A 12,326-nucleotide genomic window follows, 5' to 3' on the forward strand; every position below is an offset into this window, starting at 1 on the left:
AACTTGGACCAATAAAAATGGACAGGGAGTTATTCTGATTGATCCACTGTCAAGGAGCATGTCATTTACACGAAATCTGAATTCAAGGAGAAATGATTTGCATCTTATTGATCATCCCTAATGGCAGTATTAGACTAAGGTGCTGAAAATGTGTATATTTCATAGTTAGGTATACACTTAAAGGACAACTGTAATGAGAGGGATATGGAGGCTGCCATATTAATTTCCTTTTGAACAATACAAGTTGCCGGGCAGCCCTGCTGGTCTATTTGGCTGCAGTAGTGTCTGAATCGGGCCAGAAACAAGTATGCAGCTAATCTTGTCAGATCTGAAAGAAATGTCAGAAACACCTGATCTGCTGCATGCTTGTTCAGGGTCTATGGCTAAATGTATTAGAGGCAGAAGACCAGCAGGATAGCCAGGCAACTGGTATTGTTTAAAAGGAAATATATTTGGCAGTCTTCATATCCCTCTCGTTACAGTTGATCTTTTTAAGCTATACTTGAAGTAGGAAACATAAGTAAACCAAGACACACAAAAGCAGATCCTTACTTCAGTAGTGGGTAGCCTCTGGATAGTCTAGAGCAGTGATGGCTAACCTTGGCACTCCAGCTGTGGTGGAACTACAAGTCCCATGAGGCATTGCAATACTCTGACAGCTCTAAAGCATAACTGGGGGAGGCAGAGGCATGATGGGATTTGTAGTTTTGTCACAGCTGGAGTGCCAAGGTTAGCCATCACTGGTCTAGTGGCTGCCCAGATACCATATATGAGCCTGATAATGCCCATAAAAATGAAGCCTCTTGTGCATGGCTTGTTTCCTCTGTGCGCGAGGGCTTCCTTCTACTACCTTATTCACATATGCCTACTACAGATGCACTCGTACACAGTCAGAAGCAAGGCCAGAACAAAGAGGATCCTGTTGAGGAACAGTGGGCTTGAAAAGGATCTGGGAAACCTTTAAACCATACAGAGGATTCCCACTGTACCCAATTGTACCCTCTTCCCTGCCACAGGTTTTATGCAGCAGTAACAGTTTACTAATGTAAATGTGACACGTTTGCTTTAAGGAAAATTAGATTCATGTTTTCAAACAGCCACCCCACAGGCGTTGATAATTCAAACTGAAATCATTTTTACTCCAGCTAGATATGTTACAAGAAGCTTTATGCAGCAGTGTTTGGCAGCATGATGGAATAGACGGGTAATTTATTTCTGAACAGTTTAAATAGCAATAAAAAGGATTAAGAACACTTACACCAGCTCAAAGCCATCTGGAGTTGTGCCGATGAAATAGCCTCCAGGACTAAGTTGTTCACAAGCATTTCTGAGCATCATGTCAGCCTGCTCATACGATTCAAAGGAGTAATGGTAAACAAACTGACAGCTGCAGATGTCAAAAGTCATCTCTTGATTTTTCAACTTTGCAGATAAAAGTTCCTGAAATAAAAAAACATTTCAACACAGAATTTAACCAATTTTATATAGTTATTTTGTCTGCTAGAACTAAAGCCTAAGACAGCCACCCTGATGTATTCTACACAGATCACAGAAGTTGCCAGTCCTCTGGGCTTCCTAGAGACACTGCATGACAAAACTTTAATCAGTAGGAGGCACAAGAACAATCAGCTAAGAATATTTTGTACACAGAAGACGTATTTGCCTCGCAGACAGCATGCAGTCCAAAGCAAGCTTAAATCCACAGGCAGGAGTTTAGAAAGACAGCAATTGTAGCTGAGGCAGTCTGTCAGAAAGGTGACATTCACTGTGAAGGGCCCTTAAAAGTCCAGATTTTAAGCAAACTACCAGACTGACTGTAGTGAATGAGAATAAAATGCATTTGCGGGGTAGGGGGGAAAAACTGATAACTAAGTGATTCAGCATCTGGATTCATTTAAATATTACTACAACATAACAGTGGTTAATGGATTATATTGCAGGTAAAAAGGCTAGAGGTGTGCTATAAACCAGCAGTTGTGGCTTTATGCCTGGTTTCTAAGGGGCATAAAAGAATGACTAACTTCCTGCTAACATAAAGATGAATATTTGCAAATGTCTTTCATTTCAGGAAGGCATAACTGTACTTAGGATAGCAGTATAATAGACTAGCAAATGACCTCAGACTGTAAAAGAAAACTGCACTTTTGTTAAAAATCGGTACAGTACAAAGGACAACTGCTCCAAAAGCGGCTTTATAACCTTGTATTACTGTGAGAATTGCCTTCGAGAGATGATCGCATTGTGGTCCAATCAAACTGGATGATAGGGTAGGCAGACATATTCCAGGTATAATTAATACACAACAGCATGTACATAGTCATTTTATTTAGTTAGCCGTCAAGACATACTTGAGATAATTGGATAGCTGAACTACAGAAAGGTAGAGCTTATTTACATAACAAAAGGAAACTGCTAATTGCAAACATGCGTAACAATAAAATGGACAACTATACTTAAAGGAATACTGTAGGGGGTCGGAGGAAAATGAGTTGAACTTACCTGAGGCTTCTAATGGTCCCCCACAGACATTCTGTGCCCGCGCAGCCACTCACCGACGCTCCAGGCCCCGCGTCAGGTTCACTTCTGGAATTTCAGACTTTAAAGTCTGAAAACCACTGCGCCTGAGTTGCCGTGTCCTCGCCGCCCGCTGATGTCACCAGGAGCGTACTGCGCAGGCCCAGTATGGTCTATGCCTGCGCAGTACGCTCCTGGTGACATCAGCGGGAGCGAGGACATGGCAACGCAGGCGCAGTGGTTTTCAGACTTTAAAGTCTGAAATTCCAGAAGTGAGCCTGAGGCGGGGCGGGAGCATCGGTGACTGCGCGGGAACAGGATGTCTGCGGGGGACCATTAGAAGCCCCGGGTAAGTTCAACTCATTTTCCCCCGACCCCCCTACAGTATTCCTTTAAAGTGAGCCTTCAGCGAATTTTAAATAAAAAAAAACAAAAACAGATACTTACCAAAGGAGGGAGAAGGCTCAAAAATGCCAACACCATATTTCAAGAAATCCAACATCCAACTCTACCAGGTGCACATGTCCAACTTCATTACTACTTATATTTAATACATTTGGAAATCACAGATAAACCGGCATTACGTTTCTAGCTGATGTCCCTTTGTTAAATGCCCAACACAATCAGTTAATCAAACCCAGTGTGGTTGGACAAGTGCATCTGGAACAGTGGCTTTTATGGGATTGCCTTATTTAGAGATAGATTACGGTACCTTTCTTCATAAGTACACAGTAGGTGTTGGTGGACTGGCATATTCAAATTCATGCATGCGTACCGTGGCAAAAGGCAGTAATTCACCATTGTTGCACCAACACTAGTACACAGAACTGCACACAAACCTGCAGGGTCACATAAGGCAGGAAGACAACTGTATAGGGTTGTTTCATTATTTAACTGATTTAATAGGTAACATTTCATCACCACTGAAGAGCATTTCTAAAGGTGGCCACACACATGATACAATAAAATGATCCGATTTTACGGCAATTCGATAAATATGATCAGATCAGAAAAAAAATCGAAAGCTTTTTTTCAATCCACTGAAAAATCCAATCGGATTTACTGTTTTTTTTTTTTTTTTTCATTTTTTATCCATCTGGAATGCTGGAAATGTTTCTAAAGATTGCATGGTGTGTGTTAGATTGTCCATTTATACCATTTATTACTATACACACCCTAGCAATTTTCTCAGAGAGTTTCCAATCATTTTTATCATAATTGGGGGAAAAAATGAACGTGTGTGTGGTACATTGGTCCTATTTTCTAAAATGTTACAATCAGTCTGAAAAATTGATTGCAATTCTTGAATTGAACAGATATTTAAAACATTGTATGGTGTGTGGCCACCTTAAAGGAGTTATCAGCCAAAATGTACAAAATGAGCTTTACTCACCTGGGGCTTTCTCCAGCCCCTTGCAGCAGACTGTCCCACGCTGACCTCTCCGCTCTATGCTGCCGTCAGTAGTTCTGTGCCTGCGCAGTAAGCCGCGTACAACGTGGGCTTGATTGACAGCGGTGGTTAGCGCAGGCGCAGTGAGGACAACCTCGGGGTCAGCCTCCGCACCATGCTCGGAGACCGGGACGGCAGCGCAGAGCAGGGCTGTGGAGTCGGAGTCAGGAAAAAATGCACCGACTCAGACTCCTAATAAATTTAAACTGTAATTAAAATAGAAAATATGATAAAATGTTCTATTTCTCAGATAATAGTCATTACAAATAATTTATACATACAGTAATAGCTGTGCTTAGTCCACAAAAATGAAATAAACCAATCAAAATTAGTTTGTTGTGCTGCTTCAATAAAGCAGTCCCCGTATTTTTAAAGTCAGATATACACATCTGATTGTGACTGTATATATGATGTGTACACAGGACTCTCTTATATATACTAAATAACGTATATGCTGTAAGTATAAAGCCTGATGTGTAGTCGTGTCACTAATAGAGATGGTCAATGAGATGGAAATAATTCTGCGTTGATTCTGATTTATGCAAATGTAAATAAATCAACTGTGGCAGTACAGTTGATTTGATTGCTCATTAAATCAAATAATTTGATATGTTGTTAAAATTTGGTTTGGTGACTATGAATTAAATGGTACCTGAGAAGGATGAAAAGTTGTATACACACCTGGGGCGTCTTCCAGCCCCCTTCAGGCTAATCAGTCCGTCGCTGTCCACCTCCACCACCTGGATCTTCTGCTATGAGTCCTGGTAATTCAGCCAGTCAGCGCAGTCCGGCCGCATGCCGCTTCCACAGCCAGGGGCGTTCTGCACCTGAGTAATAGTGCTGCGCAGGTGTAGTACGCTCCCGGCAGCGGAGTGTGTGCATGAGCACTACGCCAGACTGGCTCAAGTACCTGGACTCATAGCAGAAGATCCAGGTTGCGGAGGAGGACAGCGAGGGACTGATTAGCCTTAAGGGGGCTGGAGGAAGCCCCAGGTATGTATAAAACTTTAATTTCATCTGTCTCAGGTTTACTTTGTTACACAGTAGTACTATACTCTACATATGCACTCTCCACAGAGCTGCAGGGAATCCACTGAGAATGTTGTGCACATTGAACACAGAGGTGTTGTCTATCACCCATAAACCTGGTTCAGATTGTGCATGAAGAATGTGTAATAGAGGAAGAATCTCCTTATTCCTCTGCAGAGTAACCGCACATCACTCTTACATGTATCCACAGTTACATTGCCTAGGGCCTGATAGATGTTCTTTGTTCCAGTCTGTACCTTTTACAAGTACTCTTACCAAGGACTAGTTTTAGTCTATGACTAAAGGGAATAAATATGTCAGTCTCTATATCCTTCTCACTTCAATTGTCTTTTAAAATTCCTAAGCGTTGGCAGTTAAGAGACAAATTTCATGTTACATACTTTCAATCAACAAGATTTTAATATGCAAATTAGAGGAGTCGGAGTCGAGGAGACGGTGGAATCCTAAACTAAGGAGTCGGAGTTGGTGGATTTTTGTACCGACTCCACAGCCCTGGCGCAGAGTGGAGTGGTCAGCGTGGGACAGTCGGCTGCAAGGGGCTGGAGAAAGCCCCAGGTGAGTAAAGCTCATTTTGTACATTTTGGCTGATAACTCCTTTAAGGCTCTGTTCCCACTAGAGCGGAGAACAAACATTTTTGTCTGTTCTCTGCTCATTGCCAAGCGGAGAGCGAACGGCTCCTATGTTATACGTAGGAGCCATTCACACTAGTTACACTGCACTGTGCAGTCCGCGATAATCCCGGGCCAGGCAGATGCATTTCCCCATATGGCCTATGGGCGAGCGCATCTGTCCCAGCCCCATCACTGCAGACCATCACAGCGGACATTACATTGCCTGCTTCCGCTGGCTGCACATGATCCGGGAAGCAAGTAGGAACACAGCCTAAGGCAGTTATACATGTTTCAATATTATTTATAAATTGTCCGTGAGGTTTAACAGAGGGAATTACATTTTCATTCCTTTCACATTAACTTTAGTACACTAGCCATTTAAGAGCTATACAGTCTTAATTTAGAATTGAATCAGGTGAGTTAATTAATCCCTGCATTGTCAGCATGATGAAGAGTACCTTAGAAGCATCTGCAGTGACAAACTCAGCTTCAAATATGTACTCATTGCGACCTCGTGTTTTCATATCATTGTACCGCTGTTCACACTGTTGGACAGACACTTCTGCTATATCTGTGAAAATAAATGAAATAAGAGTGATTCTTAGTACAGGAAGCAAATAAGTGCGCCTAATAGGCCAAGGTGCTTCAAGTTCTGCAGTTAATTAGCGGTGGAAAAGCGTTACATCTCAGAATAATGACAACCACTTGTTGAAGGCTGGCATGAAAATCATTTCTTACATAGTTAATATTTGCAGCAGGCCAGCGGAAACAAAGAAATCTTTTTGCAAAGAGAGCGCTGTTTTTTCTGCCATTTTTAAAAAGTATAAAGGCTTCTAATAACTGACAACAAGAAATAAAAAGAAAGATCTAACACCGTACAAAATAATAAAGCTTTACAAAATGCTCCATGTGCAGTATGCACCAATCATGACTAAACAAGCTTTTATACATTCATACAACAAAACCTAACCAAATGAACAATAAACACAATACAGAAGTAAGCTTATTTGAATTATATTCTTTTGAAAGGTGCTAGCAGGAGCCTTTACACACCCCAGCTAATATACAATGCAACTAGTAAAATAAAATGCTAGCTCCTTGTTGAACAGAATGTAATTTAAGGTTAACACTGCCATGTGCCTGAATGCAACGGCAAAAATGCATCACCTCAGGAAAGCTGATGAAGCCATGAGCCACCAAGGTCCTCATGAACTCAACTGAGCCACTGTCTCACTAAACTCAATAGCCCTACCACACCCAGAACCATACTTTGCACCAATGAGAGAAAATCTATCTTGAAAAAGCCATACGCTATTTGGATTAATGACCCTAAGTAGCTGAGGGCCATAGGTGCACTATAAACAGGCAGTTATGTATGCATTCCTGCCTCACAAAAGGTACAGAAGGTAATTTGAAAGGCTTTACCCACTGGGTGACACAGACGTTGGTAATCGTTTGGATCCAATGACTTTATCTAGCATGTATACTTAGCTTAAAATAAGTCATTGGACAATGCAAAAACAAGAACAAAGAGCAGAATTCAAATCTCCTTTTTTTCAGATATACTGCATTAAAAAAAATAAAAAATAAATAAAAAGTGGGTAGAAAAATTTGTAAAACTACCAATACACTTTCACCAGGTTCTGGCTACTGCACCATCCCCAAGAAGAACAAGTGCTGGTAAGATAAGAGTTTCATTGTATTAACATATTTAGCTAAACAATGACTCCATGACAACACTACCAGTGGTCTATGGCATGTGACCATCAGCAGCTAATTATCATCAATTGCTTACTGAATGCTTAGCAGGCCTACAAATTGCACACACACACACACACACACACACACACACACGCACGCACGCACGCACGCACGCACGCACGCACGCACGCGCTCACGCACGCACTAATATTTAGCTTCTTGTCAAAGCAAATCTGAAGCTTAAAACATGCCTTTATTTTTTTTACATACATGCCTATGTAGAGGGAAGGCTCTGGATACCACAGAGCCTCCCTGCTCCTCACTCCATCCAGCTATTGCCGTGGCATCTCCGTTTAGGGGCCCTTTTACACTTAATGTGTTGCGTTGGCCCATTTGCCAAAATGGGATGCAGTGCATTAAAGGAAACCTCTAAGGTGGGTGGGGAAAGAAAAAAAAAAGGGTTTAACTTACCTTGGGCTTCTACTGGCCCCCTACAGACATCCTGTGCCTGCGTCGGGGCAATCCTCCGGTCGCCCATCGCAGCTCACTTTTGGTTTCTCAGTCGGTAGGGCCACTGCGCATGCACGCATCTTAGCTCCAGTCACCAAGAGCTTCCTGTGTCAGGCACAGTATGAGGTCACAGTGGCACCAACTTCTAGGTCGACAGTAACGAAAGTGAGCCATGGCAGGGGCACGGGGCATCTGCAGGGGGCCGGTAGAAGCCCCAGGTAAGTTAAACACTTTTTATTCCACCACCTCACAGGTTTCTTTCATGTGTAAAAGAGCCCTGAAGTTAATAGCAGTTCCTGGTCCTCGGCAGTGCTAGGGCAGCCTTCGGAAGTCCTCGCGACCCCAAGTACTTCTGAAAATGAGCGCATCTGTACTGAGCATGTGCAAGACCGGACTTTCTTGTGCTCAGTAAAGATGCGCTCGTCTTTAGAAATACTTGGGATTGCGACTACTTCCAAAAGTTACACAAGCAGTGCAGAAGTGCTAACTATGCACAAGTCTACCTGAAATAAGTTAAGCTGTTTTGGAGAGGGTGGCGGTTCTCCAAAATACTGTTATTTTTTCCATAAGAAACCAGAAAACCGAGTATAAGCGTAGGGTAGAAACCCAGGGTGCTACTTTTAACATAGAAGAAAGTAGGAACCGGCACTCCAAATAAAATATACAAAAAACTTTATTTGCTGCTAGTTGACTGCAGCAAATTATATGCTGCAGAGTTACTGCTGCCTGAGTGTGCGCATCCAGATAGGCTCAGTGAAAGTCCTCAGTGAAGAGGTCTGGACCATACCATCTCTGCCATGACTCTTCTTTAAGGACTTAGATTTGGCTTTGTTTCCAACTTGAATTATTTGGCTTTATTTGCAACTTGAAAGAATACCATTTTTGTCCCAACTCTTTCTGAAAAAGTCTGAACAGCACAGGGTCCCCGGGAAGCATATGCTCTAACTTAGGCCTTTCCCCATTCGACCTCTCGCCAAGTTTTACTGATTACTAGATAACCTAAACATGCACTGCCATACTGCAATACTTCCCCACCTCATGTTTCTCCCATTCCTTTAGATTGTAAGCTTGCAAGGGCAGGGCTCGCTCACCCTTTGACTCTCGGAATTTGTTATTCATTTCGTAGCTTGCACTTCTTTTGTACATTTTATTCCTTATTACATTTGTCATTGTAATCACCAATTCTGTATTTTGTACCAGTGTCCATATTTGAGATAGATAGATACGAAATATGTTGGTGCTTTATAAAACAATAATAATAATGATAATATGCAGCAAAATTAAGCAAGAATTGTGGAGCAGACAGTATGACTCGCATCAGTGTCCCATGTTATTACTGAACCAGTCCAGGATTTATTGTACAGCATTTCATTGTCTAAGAAGTTTACCGACTGATCAAAAAGGTTCATGACATTAATTTTGGATTTCTACTTTACTTATCTTTTTCACTGTATTAGTATGCATGCATACTCATATTTACGAGTAAAGGTTTAGAATAGTCATACTTACAGTAAGTACTAAGCACTTAATTCTGCTTTAAGATAAAATGTTTTTGCATTACTTGTATAATTTGGACCATCTCCAAAGCAGTACATTTTTGTTGTATGTACAGCATCATACTGTTGAAGGAATTTGGTTTATACTATAATTTACAGTGATTCTCTACACTACTTTAAAACATTAAGCTCAAAACTGCTCCACTACTTAGTAGTAAGTTTGAAGCCCCTGATAAGTATACAAAGGGCTTACAGCCTTATAGCAGGTCAAGTAAACATATATAACTATTGAGGATGTCTCAGAGTTAGGCAGGATTTTCTTCATCACTAACTGGAACATTTCATGCTGCACTCGAGGACACATACAGTAAAAGAAACAGCAGTGCTTTAAAAGCAACTGCTGCTCAAAAGTCAATTTTTCTACACAGGGCTATGTGCAACCTGACCAAGGTTTCTGTAAGAATGCTCTCTAAATCACACAAGTCAAAAGAACTCCATATCAATTCACCTGTAACTTAATTTATAAAATGGGGACCGTTTGATTCTGGAAGCACCAGATGTTTGACCACAGGCTGCAAAGTCCTGCTGGTAATGGGAGGGAGGAAAAAATACTAGCACAACATGTAGACCGACTTTTATTGTGCCCTCAAATGCACCACAACATTAGCTGGTTCAAATAACGGGTTCTTCTAATTTAGCGAAGGATACATGAGGTCACCTTTTGGAATGCCCCACCTCGGACAAAGGTGTCTGAATATGCACACCAGTGCCTATTCCTCCCACCTGAGGATGTGTACTGCCAAGAGGGCTGGTTTGTAGTTCTTTGCCCAAACCAAATATCTTGCCATTTCCACCATTATGACTTGACTTCTGGTTCGTATTGATGGTTAATATATGCCATGGCAGTGGAGCTGTCTAACTGAATCTATGTTCACTATATAAGGACTGCCCAGAAATCCTGAGTTATTCTGAGACTCCCTCAATAAGGTTATGTATAGCCTTCTTTTGCTTAGGGTACTCCTCATCAGAGGGAATTGGAGTTTAAAGAGAATCTGAAGGCAGATTAAAAATGGCTTTTTAGCTTTTATTCAGCAGGGGCATGTTTGCCCCTGCTAAAACGCAGCTATCCTGTGGCATAACGAGGGGTCTTTACCCCCAAATCCCCCCCTGCAAAATCCATGACTTTCTTGGTCGTGGATTTTGCTGCCCCTGTGCGCTTCCGTGTGAGGCAGGGCTATGAACTGCAGCCCTGCCTCACATGCGTCTGTCAGCGGCTGATCTCCGCCTCTCCCCCGCCCCTCTCAGCGAGGGAAGACAGAGGGGCGGGGGAGAGATCCGCCGCTGACAGACGCGTGCGAGGCAGGGCTGAAGCTCATAGCCCTGCCTCACACGGAAGCGCTCCCCGGGCATCACGGAGGGGATTTGGGGGGTAAAGACCCCTCCTTATGCTTACCTGAGGAAAATTTATGCGTGCTCTAACACCAAGTTTTAACCCTAGCAAGTCTGGCTCAATTGGCTATAAAAGACCCCTCGTTATGCCGCGGGATAGCGGTGTTTTAGCAGGGGTAAGAATGCTCCTGCTGAATATAAGCTAAAAAGCCATTTTTAATCTGCCTTCAGATTCTCTTTAAGAAAGGGAAGGGGCTGAATCAACTGTTGATCTGACCAGAGATTAGGCATTCTTAACCTCATTACCAGACCCATGGTCAGCAGAGATGGGATAAGCTCGAGGGGACGAGGAGTTGTTCCATCTAGGAGAGCTCCAATAAGCATAGGGTTATAACAACTGCCTGGAGTAAGATCCTGGAGATTGTCTCCAAAGCTGGCCTCAGATGCAAGATGGCCTGTAGTAGTGAAGGTGACCCAGCATCCATAGGCAGGGTAAAATTAGCCTTTGGTGGGGTAAGGGGGGCTATTGCAGGAACTCCATAGAAGTTCAGTTGTGAGCTGAGGAAGCATGCACAGTGGTACCTGTAGGGGGGTTGAGGCTGCACAAAAAGGGGGTTTTGATATGACAGGTGGAGGTAGACCAGGAGCTGTCAAGTGAGGGAGGTGAATGGAATAGCCCAAGGTTGAACCAAAGCCTTGGGGTTCTGAAGCAGCCAAGAGGAGGCAGACATGGCAAACCCAACTAAACCCTGAGGAAGGATGCAAGCTGATGAAGATGTTCTTTGATTTATCTGAGTCCCTACAAAGTCCATGTTGACATGCTGGAACGGGATATGGGCAAAAAGGAGCAAATATGATGGGACAGAGAATAAAGGAAGAGGTAGCAACACAGAAAAGATGCTGTCAAATCTCAGACCATGCTACCAGGGAGTGGGAGTTAGGTCCTTGTCTGCTGCAAGGCTAGAAGAGATTAAAAACAAACCCCTGTAGAATATCAGCTGGAGAAAAGAAGGAGAAGCAGGTCTAGCATAAGGACCAGGATGCAGATCTGTGATAATAGACTTGTCCTTGACTGCATGTTCTGAAGTGTGTGAAAGCATGAGGGGACTATGTTAATAAGCAGCAGCAACAGGAAAGGGGCACAGTGCCTTGCATTAGTGCAAAGAGCGCCTCAGCAGTCAGAGTGGAGGACAGCGCTGCAAGGAAGAGGATAAGCACGCTTCATTCTTCACCTCATTGAAATATAGAATCTTTTTGCAATAACAATGAAATAGAAGAAAAAAATAGTTTAAAACTTCAACTTTTCAGGTAGGGTCTATAAAAACCTGGAAACTGTCCATGTACAGTGCTATCAGTCTTACCTGTACAGACAAGTTTATTGATTCTGCCTTTTTTCCATTTCAACAAATCACCACCTTTCCCACATCCAAGATCCAGCACTGAAACATTCCGAGATTTCTGTTTACGAACACGGTCTACAAATTCACCTAAAAACATCATATATATTTATTAGCCAATGAAAAAAAAGGGGGTTAATCTTAAATCCACAGAAAAGTAGCAATAGTCGAGTTTAAAGAACTACTTTTATAAGTGTCTTAAAGAGA

General features: G+C 42.5%; 1 protein-coding gene across 4 annotated transcripts in view; it reads right to left on the reverse strand.

Moving 5' to 3' along the window:
- Positions 1 to 12,326, reverse strand: part of RNMT (RNA guanine-7 methyltransferase) — a 99,424-nt gene that overhangs the window by 34,897 nt on the left and 52,201 nt on the right. For all 4 annotated transcript variants that reach the window (XM_068237119.1, XM_068237118.1, XM_068237117.1 and 1 more), the window contains 3 exons: positions 12,084 to 12,209; positions 6,085 to 6,197; positions 1,259 to 1,440 (listed from right to left, as the gene is read on the reverse strand). In XM_068237119.1, the coding sequence (XP_068093220.1) occupies positions 1,259 to 1,440; positions 6,085 to 6,197; positions 12,084 to 12,209 (421 nt within the window). The remainder of the gene's footprint in view (positions 1 to 1,258; positions 1,441 to 6,084; positions 6,198 to 12,083; positions 12,210 to 12,326) is intronic.

The sequence above is a fragment of the Hyperolius riggenbachi genome, chromosome 5 (genome assembly GCF_040937935.1).
Source record: "Hyperolius riggenbachi isolate aHypRig1 chromosome 5, aHypRig1.pri, whole genome shotgun sequence".
Classification (NCBI taxonomy): Eukaryota; Metazoa; Chordata; class Amphibia; order Anura; family Hyperoliidae; genus Hyperolius; species Hyperolius riggenbachi.